Here is a 13,112-nt window from a genome sequence, read left to right as displayed (position 1 = left end):
ACCTTGACCTCTTGGAAACAGGACTTAACCAAGAAAACAGATTGATGAAAAATAATAAGGTTATGTTCCCTATTAAAATGTCCATCACTGGGTGAACTACATGGCATCCTTAACATCAAGGTCTCCCCTGATACCTGGTTGGCCCCACCCTGTGTCATTCTCTGTTTTTATCACTACCTGATTCATATATTTACTTGCTTATTTGTTTATTGTCTTTCCCCCCACCAGTCATTAAATTTTTGCCCCTGCTCTATCCCCAACACCTAGAACAGTGCCCAGGATTAGTAGGTGCTCAATAATATTTGCCAAATAAAAAAAGTGTCTGAATGAACTATGAGTCTTTGTGTTGCACACTAACTATGACTGGGCACCTTTACTTAATCCTCATGACAGCCCTACAGGGTAGGTGTTATTGTCTCCTTACAGATGAAGAATATGAGGTTTGGAGAGAGAAAGTGATTTGATCAAAGTCACAAGGTAGTGAGTGTCCCCAAGAACCTTAGTTTCCTTTACTCAAATTGGAACAAAGGATGAGAAATCCTGCTGGGCAGTGGCCCTCATCGCCTCCATCACTGTGTCACACCTGAGTGATGAGGGTTTAACCAGAGAAAGGAACTTCCTGGGAGACTGGGATTGGGGCCCAGTCCTGCGCAGTTTCAGAGCCTAGGATGCAAGCGAGGAGCCTAAGGACCAGTGGAATATCCAAACAGACTGCATCTCTGGCTGAGATCTGGTTTCAGGCAGAAAGATGAGAAAGCTGCACACAGCTCCTCAAATGAGTCTAGGGATGATCAGAGTGTCCAGGAGCAGGTTGGTTGCTCCTTTCTTGCTGATGTTTCTCAACAAAGAGTCAGCCATTGAAATTATTGAAACATACATATTTTTTTTTCAGGTGGATCAAATATTTAAATGTTTTTTTTAAGTGAACTATAAAAATACTGAAGAAACAAAGGGAGAAGTTTGTAAAATCTTAGAGTAGAGAAGTCCTTCTGAGTATGTCACCAAACCCAGAAACCATAAGAGAAAAAAACATTTATTTACATTAAAAATAAAAAGTCTATGTGGAGTAATATTCCATTGCATATGTGTATTACTCAGCCATAAAAAGAAACAAAATTGAGCTATTTGTAATGAGGTGGATAGACCTAGAGTCTGTCATACAGAGTGAAGTAAGTCAGAAAGAGAAAAACAAATACCATATGCTAACACATATATATGGAATTTAAGAAAAAAAATGTCATGAAGAACCTAGGGGTAAGACAGGAATAAAGACACAGACCTACTAGAGAATGTACTTGAGGATATGGGGAGGGGGAAGGGTAAGCTGTGACAAAGCGAGAGAGAGGCATGGACATATATACACTACCAAATGTAAGGTAGATAGCTAGTGGGAAGCAGCCACATAGCACAGGGAGATCAGCTCGGTGCTTTGTGACCACCTGGAGGGGTGGGATAGGGAGGGTGGGAGGGAGGGAGACGCAAGAGGGAAAAGATATGGGAACATATGTATATGTATAACTGATTCACTCTGTTATGAAGCAGAAACTAACACACCATTGTAAAGCAATTATACTCCAATAAAGATGTAAAAAAAAAAAAGTCTATGTGGAAAAACCCACGATCAAAACCAAAACACAAACATAAAACTGTAACTGGCTACAAACAATGTACTTGCAAGTAATTTCAAAATAAAGAGCTGATTTCCCTAATATATAAAGAGCTCTCATAAATCAATAAGAAAAAGACCAATGGCCCAGTAGAAAACTGGGCACAAGATACAAAAAGACCATCTACAGAAAAGGAACTACAAATAATGTCTCTCAAACCTGTGAAAAGTTGGTTATCCTCTCCTATTAAGATAAATGTAAATCAGAGACTTCCATGGTGGCACAGTGGTTAAGAATCCTCCTGACAATGCAGGGGACATGTATTCGAGCCCTGGTCCGGGAAGATCCTACATGCCTCAGAGCAACTAAGCCCATGCACCACAACTGCTGAGCCTGTGCTCTAAAGCCCACGAGCCACAGCTGCTGGGCCCACATACCACAGCTGCTGAGGCCCACCTGCCTAGAGCCTGTGCTCCACAACAGGAGAGGCTACTGCAATGAGAAGCCTGCATGTGGCAACGAAGAGTAGCCCCCACTCGCCTCAACTAGAGAAAGCCCACGCACAGCAACGAAGACCCAACGCAGCCAAAAATAAATAAATAAATAAAAAATAATTAATTCATTTTAAAGAAGATAAATGGAAATCAAACTAAACTTGCATATTTTTTACTTATAGGTAAAGATTAAAAACTTTAATAATGGGCTTCCCTGGTGGCGCAGTGGTTGAGAGTCTGCCTGCCGATGCAGGGGACACGGGTTCGTGCCCTGATCCGGGAAGATCCCACATGCCGCGGAGCGGATAGGTCCGTGAGCCATGGCCGCTGGGACTGCGCGTCCGGAGCCTGTGCTCTGCAACGGGAAAGGACACATCAGTGAGAAGCCCGCGTACCGCAAAAAAAAAAAAGAAAAACAAACAAAACTTTAATAAAAAATTGCAATGGTCAAAGGATGGGGAAATAGACTGGTGCAAACTTCATGTAGGACAATATCTACAAAATTATTAATGTGTATTCCCTCCCCCCTTTTAAATTGAGGTGAAATTCACATAACATAAAATTAACCATTTTAAAGTGAACAATTCAGTTCATTCACTATGTTGTACAACCACCACCTCTGTCTAGTTCCAAAACATTCTTTTTTAAAAAAATTATTTATTTATTTATTTTTGGCTGAATTGGGTCTTTGTTGCTGCACGTGGGCTTTCTCTAGTTGAGGCGAGCAGGGGCTACTCTTCTTTTTCTATGGATTTACTTATTTTGGATATTTAATATGAATGGAAGCTTAGAATATGTGACCTTTTGTGTATGGCTTCTTTTTTTTAATATTTATTTATTTATTTGGCTGCACCAGGTCTTAGTTGCAGCATGTGAACTCTCAGTTGCAGCATCTGGAATCTAGTTCCCTCGCCAGGGATCGAACCTGGGCCCCCTGCATTTACAGCATGGAGTCTTAGCCACTGGACTACCAGGAGAGTCCTGCATATGGCTTCTTAATATAACGTTTTGGAGGTTCATCTACCTTGTAGCATGTATCAGCATTCCATTCCTTTTTATGGCTGAATAGTATTCCATTGTGCATATATGCTACAATTTGTTTATCCATTCATCCAGTTGATGGATATTTGGGTTGTTTCCATCTTTTTTTTTTTTTTTTTTGCGGTTTGCGGGCCTCTCACTGTTGTGGCCTCTCCCGTTGCGGAGCACAGGCTCCAGATGCGCAGGCTCAGCAGCCATGGCTCACGGGCCCAGCCGCTCTGCAGCATGTGGGATCTTCCCGGACCGGGGCACGAACCCGTGTACCCTGCATCGGCAGGCGGACTCTCAACCACTGTGCCACCAGGGAAGCCCGTTTCCATCTTTTGACTATTATGAATAGTGTTGCTATGAACAATGAATGCCTTTGACACAACAGTTCCATTACTAGGCTGATCCTACTAATATGCCCACACAAAAAATTATATGCCCACGCAAAAAATTGAAAACAATCTAAATGTTCATCATTGGGGGGCTAGCTACATAAAGTCTGCATATTTGCAGAGACTGCTCTGCAGCCCTCACAAGGAACAAGGCAGCTCTTCAAGGACTGATACAAAAAGATAGAGGTATCTTATGTGAAAACTTCAGGTGCAGTATACAGTGTAGAGTATGCTATCATTTGGGTAAAGAAAAGGAGGGGAAGAGGAAAGATTTAACATATATATCTATATAATTTTTATTTATCCATTTATTTAAAGTGAGATATAATTGGCATAGAACATTGTATTAGTCCAAGGTGTACAACATGATTTGATATATGTATATATTGTGAAAGGATTACCACAATAAGTTTAGTTAATATCCATCACCACAGAGTTACAAGTTTTTTTCCTTGTGATAACTTTTAAGATCTATTCTCTTAGCAGCTTTCAAATATACAATGCAGTTTTTTTTTTTTTTTTTTTTTTTTAGCTGCATTGGGTCTTTGTTGCTGCACGCGGGCTTTTCTCTGGTTGTGGCGAGCAGGGGCTACTCTTTGTTGCAGTGCGCAGGCTTCTCATTGCAGTGGCTTCTCTTGTGGAGCATGGGCTCAGTAGTTGTGGCTCGCGGGCTCTAGAGTGCAGGCTCAGTAGTTGTGGTGCACGGGCTTAGTTGCTCCGCAGCATGTGGGATCTCCCCGGACCAGGGCTCGAACCCATGTCCCCTGCATTGGCAGGTGGATTACTAACCACTGCGCCACCAGGGAAGCCCTACAATACAGTATTGTTAACTATAGTCATCATGCTGTACAGTACATCTCCAGGACTTACGTATCTTATAACTGGAAGTTTGTACCTTTTGACCCCCTTCATTCATTTTGCCTCCACCTCCCACCACCTCCTGCCCCGCCACCTCTGGCAACCACGAATCTATTCTCTGTATCTATGAGTTCGGGTTTTGTTTTTTGTTTCGTAGATTCCACGTATAAGAGAAATCAAGCAGTATTTTTCTTTCTCTGACTTATTTCACTTGGCATAATGCCCTCAAGGTCCATCCACATTGTTACAAATGGCCGAATTTCTTTTTTTATGGCTGAAAATATAAAATATATAGAATATATATAATAAATTAAACATGTATTCTATATAGTGTATAGAATATATAATAAATATATTCTATATAATATATAGATTCTATATTTTATATATATATATATACACACACACACATATATAAACTTTCTTTACCCATTTATTCATTGATGGACACACAGGTTGTTTCCATGTCTTGGCTATTGTAAATAATGCTGCAGTAAACATGGTGGAGGCAGATATCTTTGAGGTAGTGATTTTGCTTTCTTCAGATAAATATCAAGAAGTGGAATTGCTGGATCATATAGTAGTTCTATTTTTAACTTTTTGAGGAAACTCCATACTGTTTTCTATAGTGGCTACACCAATTTACATCCCCGCAACAATACACAACAGTTCCCTTTTCTCCACATTCTTTTGCCAGCACATGTTATTTCTGGTCTTACATGTTTCTGTTTTTGTTTTTGTTTTTTTGCTTGAACTTGCACAGAATACCCCTGACATCTCTGGAAGGATCCACAAGAAACTAGTAATATTGGTTGTCTTCAGAGGGAGGAACTGTTTGAGCCATAGTGAAATGTATTAAATTTTTTGAATTAAATCTAAAATAAATCTTGTCAAGAACAGATATGGGACTCAACAAAAGCTATTTTCACGGTGCATGAAAAAAACGTAACATAAAAATCTTTTTCCTTTTTCTAAGCTTGCTCCTTCCCCCGCCTCCATCCCTCACATGCTGACTGAGTTAGCTGAGGCAAGGTCTCCGGCCAGGAGGGGGCAGGCTTGGGTTCCTTCGAGCAGTTGAGAGAAGGGTGTCAGGATAAGGGTATAACTGGAAAGTGAGGAGTTGCATGGCCTCCAGGGAGGACTCTACCCAGAAATGAAGACAGACCCACCCCAAGGAACCTCACCTACAACTTCAGGCACTGGAGACAGAAGAGCCTGGAGGCTTCTGGAGAGAAAAAAAGGTAAACAGAAGCCAATCCAAAGGCCTGGAAATGACAGGGGCACTGGATTTCAGCAGCAGCAACAGCCAAAAAACAATGAACAGAGCAGTCAGAAAGAATTCTGAGCCAAAATATCAATCAAAAGCAAAGGCAGGGCTTCCCTGGTTGGCGCAGTGGTTGAGAGTCTGCCTGCCGATGCAGGGGACAAGGGTTCATGCCCTGGTCTGGGAAGATCCCACATGCCGAGGAGCAGCTAGGCCCGTGAGCCATGGCTGCTGAGCCTGCATGTCTGGAGCCTGTGCTCTGCAACAGGAGAGGCCACAACAGTGAGAAGCCCGCATACCACAAAAAACAAAAAACAAAAACAACAAAAAAAGGCAGAATACAAACCCTTTCAGAATTGCAAGGACCCAGAAAATTACCGGGACCCAGTCATCCTTTCTTGGAAAGTTGTTAGAGGATGTGCTTCAGCAAAATGACAGAGTAAACCAAGAGAGTCAGGCTTGGGATCCAGGCAAGAGCAGAGGCTCCCAGGAGCCTAGGGAGCCAGAGGAGCCTTGGTAGCACTGGAGGAACACTTAGGTCAGCTTGGAACAGGGAGGATGGGATTGCCATAGAGCTCCACATGGCTCTGAAAACTTAAAATAGTTAAGCTGGGCAACAGACCACCTGTGACACCTGGCTGCCAGGAGCTTCTCTGAATACACCTAGAGGACAAGATCTTCATCTACCCAGGGGAGTCCAAGATGGTGAGTTTGGGGAATAAACTGTGTTTGCATTGTTTCCTCTAGTTTTAGACTTTAACAGCTTCTGAGCCATTGGCTGGTGGGATGAGGAGTTTACCCCACTGATAGAATTGGGTTTGCCCCTCTCTGGGTCCCTGGTCCATTTCTGTCCTGATGACAGGTTGTAGCTCAGGTGTCCTTTGGAAAGCTTTCTCTGACTTCTCCCCCTCCCCCTTGCCAGCTGGATCAAGCACCATCCACCAGGACTTCCACCATCACTGCAGGGGAGCTCATTTCCATTAGTACTGTACTCCTGTGCCTAGTGCTTGGGGCCTGACACACATGGTGGGGTCAGTAAATTAGCTCCCAGGCTACCCTGGAACTGAGTCATTTGAGGGAGGGGCTGTTGGGCACAGCTCCCTGCCCCAGGAACCTTCTTCCTTGGGTGGAGGGAACTCCCAATGGGGCAAGGCTGGCCTCCTGGAGGAAGTAAGGCCTAGTGAGCATATGCTGGGCTTGGGTGTGGAGGCGAAGGTAGGGACTCCTCCTGCAGCCCTCCCTGGGCCCTGGGCTGTGGGGCCTCGGGGGCTTTGAGTTGTCAAGCCTGCCTTCCTGGAGGAGGGAAGGGGAAGAGAAATACCCTCTGGGGGTTCTGAGTCAGCTGCACTGTCATAATGGAAACAGCACAGCCCTGGGTGTCAGGACACTTCCCCTCTGTGGGCCTCAGAGTCCCCCTCGTTATGAGATGGAAATAACAGTCCTGCATAGGGAGTTGGGCTTCAGTGACAGAGGGTGACAAAGCACTCTGTTAACATGCTGCTGACCCCGCTGACCCAGTGGTGGTAGGTAACCAGGAGTTAAGAGGCTGCAACATCTTGCCTCCAACCCAGATGAAAGTCTTTCACTTCCCTTAGGCGCAAGTCTGAACTCTGACCAGTTGGAGTCTTTTGGGGACCATGGATTCCTTTTGTCCATCAGTCACTTGCACTCTAGTGAGGCCCCTGCTGTCTGTCTAGAGAGGACATCTTGATTGGAGGGGCAGCTGTTTAGGAGACTGGCCTTGAGGGCGGGAGCTGCTTCTCAGGATAAGGAAGGCCAGGGTGACCACCAAGCCCCATCTGGGAGTGGAGGGTGCCAGGCCGAGTGGGTGAGGCATGGAGGTCTCCTGAGGGAACACTGTGCTCTGAGACTCTTACTCAATGTGTCAGTCTGACACCTCCAAGGACATCTTGTTCCCATCTTGCCCTTGCGTAACGTCCGGGCCCAGCAAGAAGAGGCCTGAGGCTCTGCCATGGACACTGATCCAGCCCAGAGGCCCAGGTGTGCTCTCATCGACCCCTACAGCCTCCCTGGGTAGGGAGGAGGGACTTTTCCCTCTCAAAGACTCGTGCCCCTTACGTGTGGGTGAATGTCAGCCTGCTCAGGTTCCTGTGTGAGCCGGGCCAGCGTCTTCGTCTATCTAGGCCTCAGTGTTCTTGCCTGTAAAGTGGGGTTGATAACAGCGTTGGCTGATTAGGAGGCTTGAGGAGCCGGATGGCACCCAGGCCGCCCACAGACTCCGGGGCGGCGGGAGGTTGGGGTTTGGGGGCGTCACCGCCCAGCCGGCCCCGCCCCGCCCCGGCCCGCTTCCTCCTCCCGGGTCGGGCGGGCGGTGCCGTCGGCCCAGCCTTCTGCCCGGCGCCCCGCGGGCAGCCCCGGGCCGCTGCGCCATGTCCGCCAACTGGTTCCGGCGCCGCTTCCTGCCGGGGGGTCCGCTCCCCGCGCCGCGGCCGCCCCGGCCCCGCGCCAGCCCCGTGCCCTACCGGCGGCCCCGCTTCCTGCGCGGCTCAGGCTCCAGCCCCGGCACCGCCGACGCCTCGTGCCGCCCGGACGCCCGGCCAGTGCGCAGCCCGGTGCGGGGCCGCGCGCTGCCCTGGAACGCAGGCTACGCCGAGTGAGTGCCCGGCCCCGAGCGGCCCCCCTGCCCCCGACACTCCCCGCTCCCTGCGACTTTCAATCCTGAGGCCCCGACCCCCACCCTGTGATCCTGCCTGGGGTCCCGTGCTGACCGAGAAAACAGGCCAAGCTGAGTGAGGGATCCCGCCTCCCCAACCTTGTGGATATCTCCCTCTTGTCGGCACTTTCGCACTCTTGACAACCTCCCCTATTCCACCTCAGGTCGGGAAGGACCTGCCCCCCTGGGGCTTTCAAAAGAGGTAGGGATACTAGGTAGAATTCCAGCGTTCTGGGCTTTGGAGACCCCCCCCTCCCCCCGCACACACATCTCACCCTGGGTTATGGCCTGTGCAGCATTGGACAGGGATTCTGGCTGAGGTGGGACAGGGGGTAGGCAAGGAAGCCCCACACCTCCGCAGGCAGACTTGCCCTTACCTCCCGGCCCAGGTCAGCAGGTAAGCTCCAGATGGGCTGGGCCCTGAGTTTTGCTTTAGCTGTGAGGTTACTGAAGTTAGCAAATTTCCAGCATTTGTTTGTCCAGGTGTGTGTCAGGGACAGCATGGGGGCTGTTACTCGAGGGAGGGTTCCTCTCTGTGTTCCAAATATGTTCTCTGTGCCCATGGGGGCATAGGTGTGTCCCTAAAGGGTCACTGATCACTTCCTGGCCTCAGGATCATCAATGCAGAGAAATCTGAATTCAATGAGGATCAGGCGGCCTGTGGGAAGCTGTGCATCCGGAGATTTGAGTTTGGGGTTGAAGAGGACCAGGAATGGCTGACCTTGTGCCCAGAGGAGGTGAGTGCAGCTGGGCCTGAGCCCCTTTTACAGGCTGGGGCCAAGACTGGGGCCAGGACTGTAGACTGAGGTTCTTGCCCTAGTGCCCTACATTCAGCCAGGGGACAACTGGGGAGGCCAGGCAGAGCCTGACGCCAAGCCCTTCCTGTGCAGTTCCTGACAGGTCATTACTGGGCACTGTTTGATGGTCACGGTGGTCCAGCTGCAGCTATCCTGGCTGCCAACACCCTGCACTCCTGCCTACGCCGGCAGCTGGAGGCCGTGGTAGAGGGCATGGTGGCCACTCAGCCCCCCATGCACCTCAGTGGCCACTGCATCCGCCCTAGTGACCCCCAGTTTGTGGAAGAAAAGGGCATTAGGGCAGAAGACTTGGTGGTCGGGGCTCTGGAGAGTGCCTTCCAGGAGTGTGTGAGTGTGACCTTTGGCTGGGAAAGGAGGGCAGGTGTTACCCTCAGGGACCTGAGGGACTCTGGGTTGTGGGGTGTCCCTGCACATGATGGTGATCACCCTGGATCTTTGGATTGGGAGGACAAGATTGGGTTGGTTAGTTGGTTACTAAACAGTTATCATAACCCCACCCATTTATCCAGCGCCTACTATATGCTAGGTGTTTTTACCTGTATCATCTTGTTGCACACCCTGTTGGTCCTTGGTTTCCCTTCCTCACTGTTTTGAATAGGACTTCTCTACCTCCAAAGGGATACGTCTAGATCTCCTGACCACAGGGATCTTGGAGTCATAGCTAGACTTTGCGCTGGGACTGCCACTGCTTGCTAGTGGGGAAGTAAACTGTAGGGTGAGGGTTGGGGACAGTGGTATGCTGGCAGTACAAGCAGCAGCTAAAGTAGCCTTGGTTTGCTCCAGGATGAGGTGATTGGGCGAGAGCTGGAGGCCTCAGGCCAGGTGGGTGGCTGCACAGCCCTGGTGGCTGTGACCCTGCAAGGAAAGCTGTATGTGGCCAATGCTGGGGATAGCAGGTGAGTGAGCCCGGAGGGTGGGTAGGGTGGGGTGGGCAGACAGGCAGCAGAGGCAGTGGGGACAGTGAAAGGGGGAAGTCGAGACAGAATTGGGGAAGATTGGCTGAATTGTGTACTTAGCATGTGTACTTAGCATGTGTTGAGTGTGAGGGCGGACAGCAGATGCCAGGGAGGGCAGAGACCTCAGGGGCCAGGCCAGATGACTGCGGCTTTACCCTGCAGGCCTTAGGCAGTCATGGGGGCCTTTGAGCAAGGGATTGTTATGGGCAGAACTGGCCCCTGGTGGTTGGAGAAGGGGCCGGCAGGAGGGAGGCTATGGGTAAGGATGGAGGCTGCCCCACAGACTTCTCTCTCCTCTAAAACCTCATCCAGGGCCATCTTGGTGCGGAGGGATGAGGTACGGCCCCTGAGCTCTGAGTTCACCCCGGAGACTGAGCGGCAGCGGCTCCAGCAGCTGGTAGGTGCCCTTGGCAGAGGGAGGCTGTGCAGCCCCAACTCCTGGGCCACCAGAGGGAGCCTGATCTGAGCATGGCCTCCCTATTCCAGGCCTTTCTCTACCCTGAGCTTCTGGCTGGTGAGTTCACCAGACTGGAGTTCCCTCGGCGACTGAAGGGGGATGACTTGGGGCAGAAGGTTTTGTTCAGGGATCACCACATGAGCGGCTGGTGAGCGAGGTGGGGTTGGGGGACACAGTGGGGAGAGCCCTGGGGTCCAGGCTCAGATGTGTGGCCTGGGGCAGTCCCCTTCTACCTGGGCAGGGTGGGCCCTGTGTTGGGGGTGGTGAGGTGGTAAGTAGGGCCTGGGTTGATACTGGGTTTGCTCCTGGTAGGAGCTACAAGTGCGTGGAGCAGTCGGATCTCAAGTACCCACTGATTCATGGACAGGGTAGGCAGGTCAGTGAATGGCGCCTCCAAGAATCTCTCTTAAATTGCCCCCTGTAGAGGTGGGAGCTCCTTTGTCCCTTGTGGGGAGCTTTAGCTGGGGTCCTAGGTACTGCTCCGAGGTCAGAGGGTGTTTCTCCCTCAGCCCAGGCGCCCAGGGCCACAGTCCACCTCTTGTGTGCTTTACTTGTACATTTGCTGGGGCTGTTTGCTGTCACCTCATACCTCCCTTGTCTCCAGGCTCGGTTACTGGGAACACTGGCTGTCTCCCGGGGCCTAGGAGACCATCAGCTCAAAGTCCTGGACACAAATATTCAGCTCAAGCCCTTCTTGCTCTCTGTCCCACAGGTGAGGGGGCAATAGCCTACACCAGCTTCTATCTGCCCAGAAAGGCAGACTACGCAAGGTTGGCTGGAGCTGGGAAGGGAGCCAGTGAGGAAACCTTAGGCTTAACTTGCAGGTGACTGTGCTGGATATGGACCAGCTGGAGCCGCAGGAAGAGGATGTAGTTGTCATGGCGACTGATGGGCTCTGGGATGTCCTGTCCAGTGAGCAGGTGGCACGGCTGGTGCGGAGCTTCCTCCCTGGCAACCGAGAGGACCCACACAGGTACTATAGCTGCTGGGGATCTGCCTGGGCCTGAGTTGGTGCCAGCAGAAACACCAAGAAGTCATGGCTGAGAAGACAACACTGCAGATGAGTCCGGCTAAGAACAGTTGGCCAGGACTAGAGCTATCTCAAGCTTCCTGGGGGTGACTGTGGGTCCCCAAAATCTCTTGAGTCCAGACACCCATGGTCCAACCTGTGGCCTTCCCAGGCTTGTGGCTTGCTTGGCCCCACAGTTAGACTGCATTGCTTGGGTCCTCAGTGTTCAGCACTGTGCAAGTTCTCCCTGAGGGCTGGCCTTGCCTCTTTGCTCTGGCCCCGAAGTACATCTGCAGGATGGTCCCCACAGGTTCTCGGAGCTGGCCCAAATGCTGATACACAGCACACAGGGGAAGGACGACAGTCCCACACAGGAAGGGCAGGTGTCCTACGACGACGTCTCTGTGTTCGTGATTCCCTTGCACAACCAGGGCCAAGGGCGCAGCAGCCACTGAGGATTCAAACATCACATCCCAGAACCACTTACGGGCCAGGTGCATTGTGAGCGTCCACCATGGTCAACAGCAGGTCTGCCTGCCCCACCCCCAGACCCAGCCCTGACCCCCCAACCCACTTCAAGGGAAGCATTTCTACAAGGTAGTCAGAACTGGAAGAACGCAGGGAGTCCAGCTCCCCAGGTCCCCCTTTGGCAGGCAGGGAAAGAGCGCTAATATCAATAATGTCTGGCAGAGTCACTTTACAACTTAGGAATCCATGTAAGCCTCCTCAGATAGGATCCTTAACAGCCCACTATATTATTCCCAGATGGGGACAGCTGGACTAAGGGCATTGTCCAAGGATGCCAGGAAGGGCAGACAGCCTGTGCTTGGATCCAGGTCTCTAATGCATGAATGTTAGATTGTCTACTCAAACAACCCCCCAAAGCCCATGCAGTGTCTTATGGGAAGCCTCGTATCTGCTAAACAGCCATCTTGAAGCAGCCCTTGGAGAGAGACCAGTTCAGGTCCTACCCTGCTCCCCTCTGTGCTGGAGGAGAGGCACAGGCCCAGGGGCTAAAGTTGGGGGAGAACTAAGGGCCAAGAAGGAGCCCCAGAGTTGGCTGAGTAGTGAATGCCCCGATTACTGCTGCTGCCTCTAGCCCAGTCTCCCGATTGCTCCTCTCTGGCTCCAGCCCTGCCCTAGGCTGATGCCTCAACAACACCGTTTTGTTGTTCCCCATCACCTTCCTATTAAATGTTTGTGTGCAGAAGAACCCTTGTGAATCGTGAATTGCTGTATAGCTTGACATTACAGTATACCTTTTGCTTTTTCTTGTTCCCTTCTAAAAAAATCACTCTTAGCCTTAGCTCCATCTTACAAGTTTGCCTATAGTCAGCATTGTGTTTTCTCTGTGGCGTCCCCAGTTCGCAGCTTGGGGTGAGCCCCAGTGAGAGAACTGCTGCCCAGGGAACAGAAAGGAGGTCTCCACCACCATCTGTGGGCTCTGGGCTTGAGGTATCGGAAGGGATGCCTTGTTTTTTTAAGGCAAATTATAGTGATTTTAGTATAAAGTTTATAGTAAATTTATAATAAAGCTAGATTTACCAACTGGAG

At 50.2% G+C, this 13,112-nt stretch overlaps 1 protein-coding gene across 4 annotated transcripts; it reads left to right on the top strand.

Moving 5' to 3' along the window:
• Nucleotides 1-7,940: 7,940 nt before the first annotated feature.
• PPM1M (protein phosphatase, Mg2+/Mn2+ dependent 1M) lies at nt 7,941-12,771 on the top strand. Of its 4 annotated transcripts, none has more exons than XM_033424527.2 (10): nt 7,941-8,258; nt 8,932-9,055; nt 9,209-9,463; nt 9,920-10,032; nt 10,405-10,489; nt 10,579-10,697; nt 10,862-10,925; nt 11,154-11,261; nt 11,374-11,522; nt 12,324-12,771. In XM_033424527.2, exons 1-10 carry the CDS (start codon nt 8,035-8,037, stop codon nt 12,340-12,342), a joined length of 1,260 nt encoding a protein of 419 aa, XP_033280418.1. In that variant the 5' UTR covers nt 7,941-8,034; the 3' UTR covers nt 12,343-12,771. The 4 variants fall into 4 exon arrangements, with proteins under 4 accessions (XP_033280418.1, XP_033280417.1, XP_033280419.1 ...); XM_004267885.3 differs by having other exon boundaries at nt 7,945-8,258; nt 11,869-12,771; XM_033424526.2 differs by lacking the exon at nt 11,154-11,261 and having other exon boundaries at nt 7,942-8,258; nt 11,869-12,771.
• The last annotated feature ends 341 nt before the right edge of the window (nt 12,772-13,112 follow it).

The sequence above is a fragment of the Orcinus orca genome, chromosome 10, assembly GCF_937001465.1.
Source record: "Orcinus orca chromosome 10, mOrcOrc1.1, whole genome shotgun sequence".
Lineage (NCBI taxonomy): Eukaryota > Metazoa > Chordata > Mammalia > Artiodactyla > Delphinidae > Orcinus > Orcinus orca.
The sequence above is the reverse complement of the archived record's forward strand: the minus strand, read 5'-3'. Positions and strand labels throughout refer to the sequence as shown.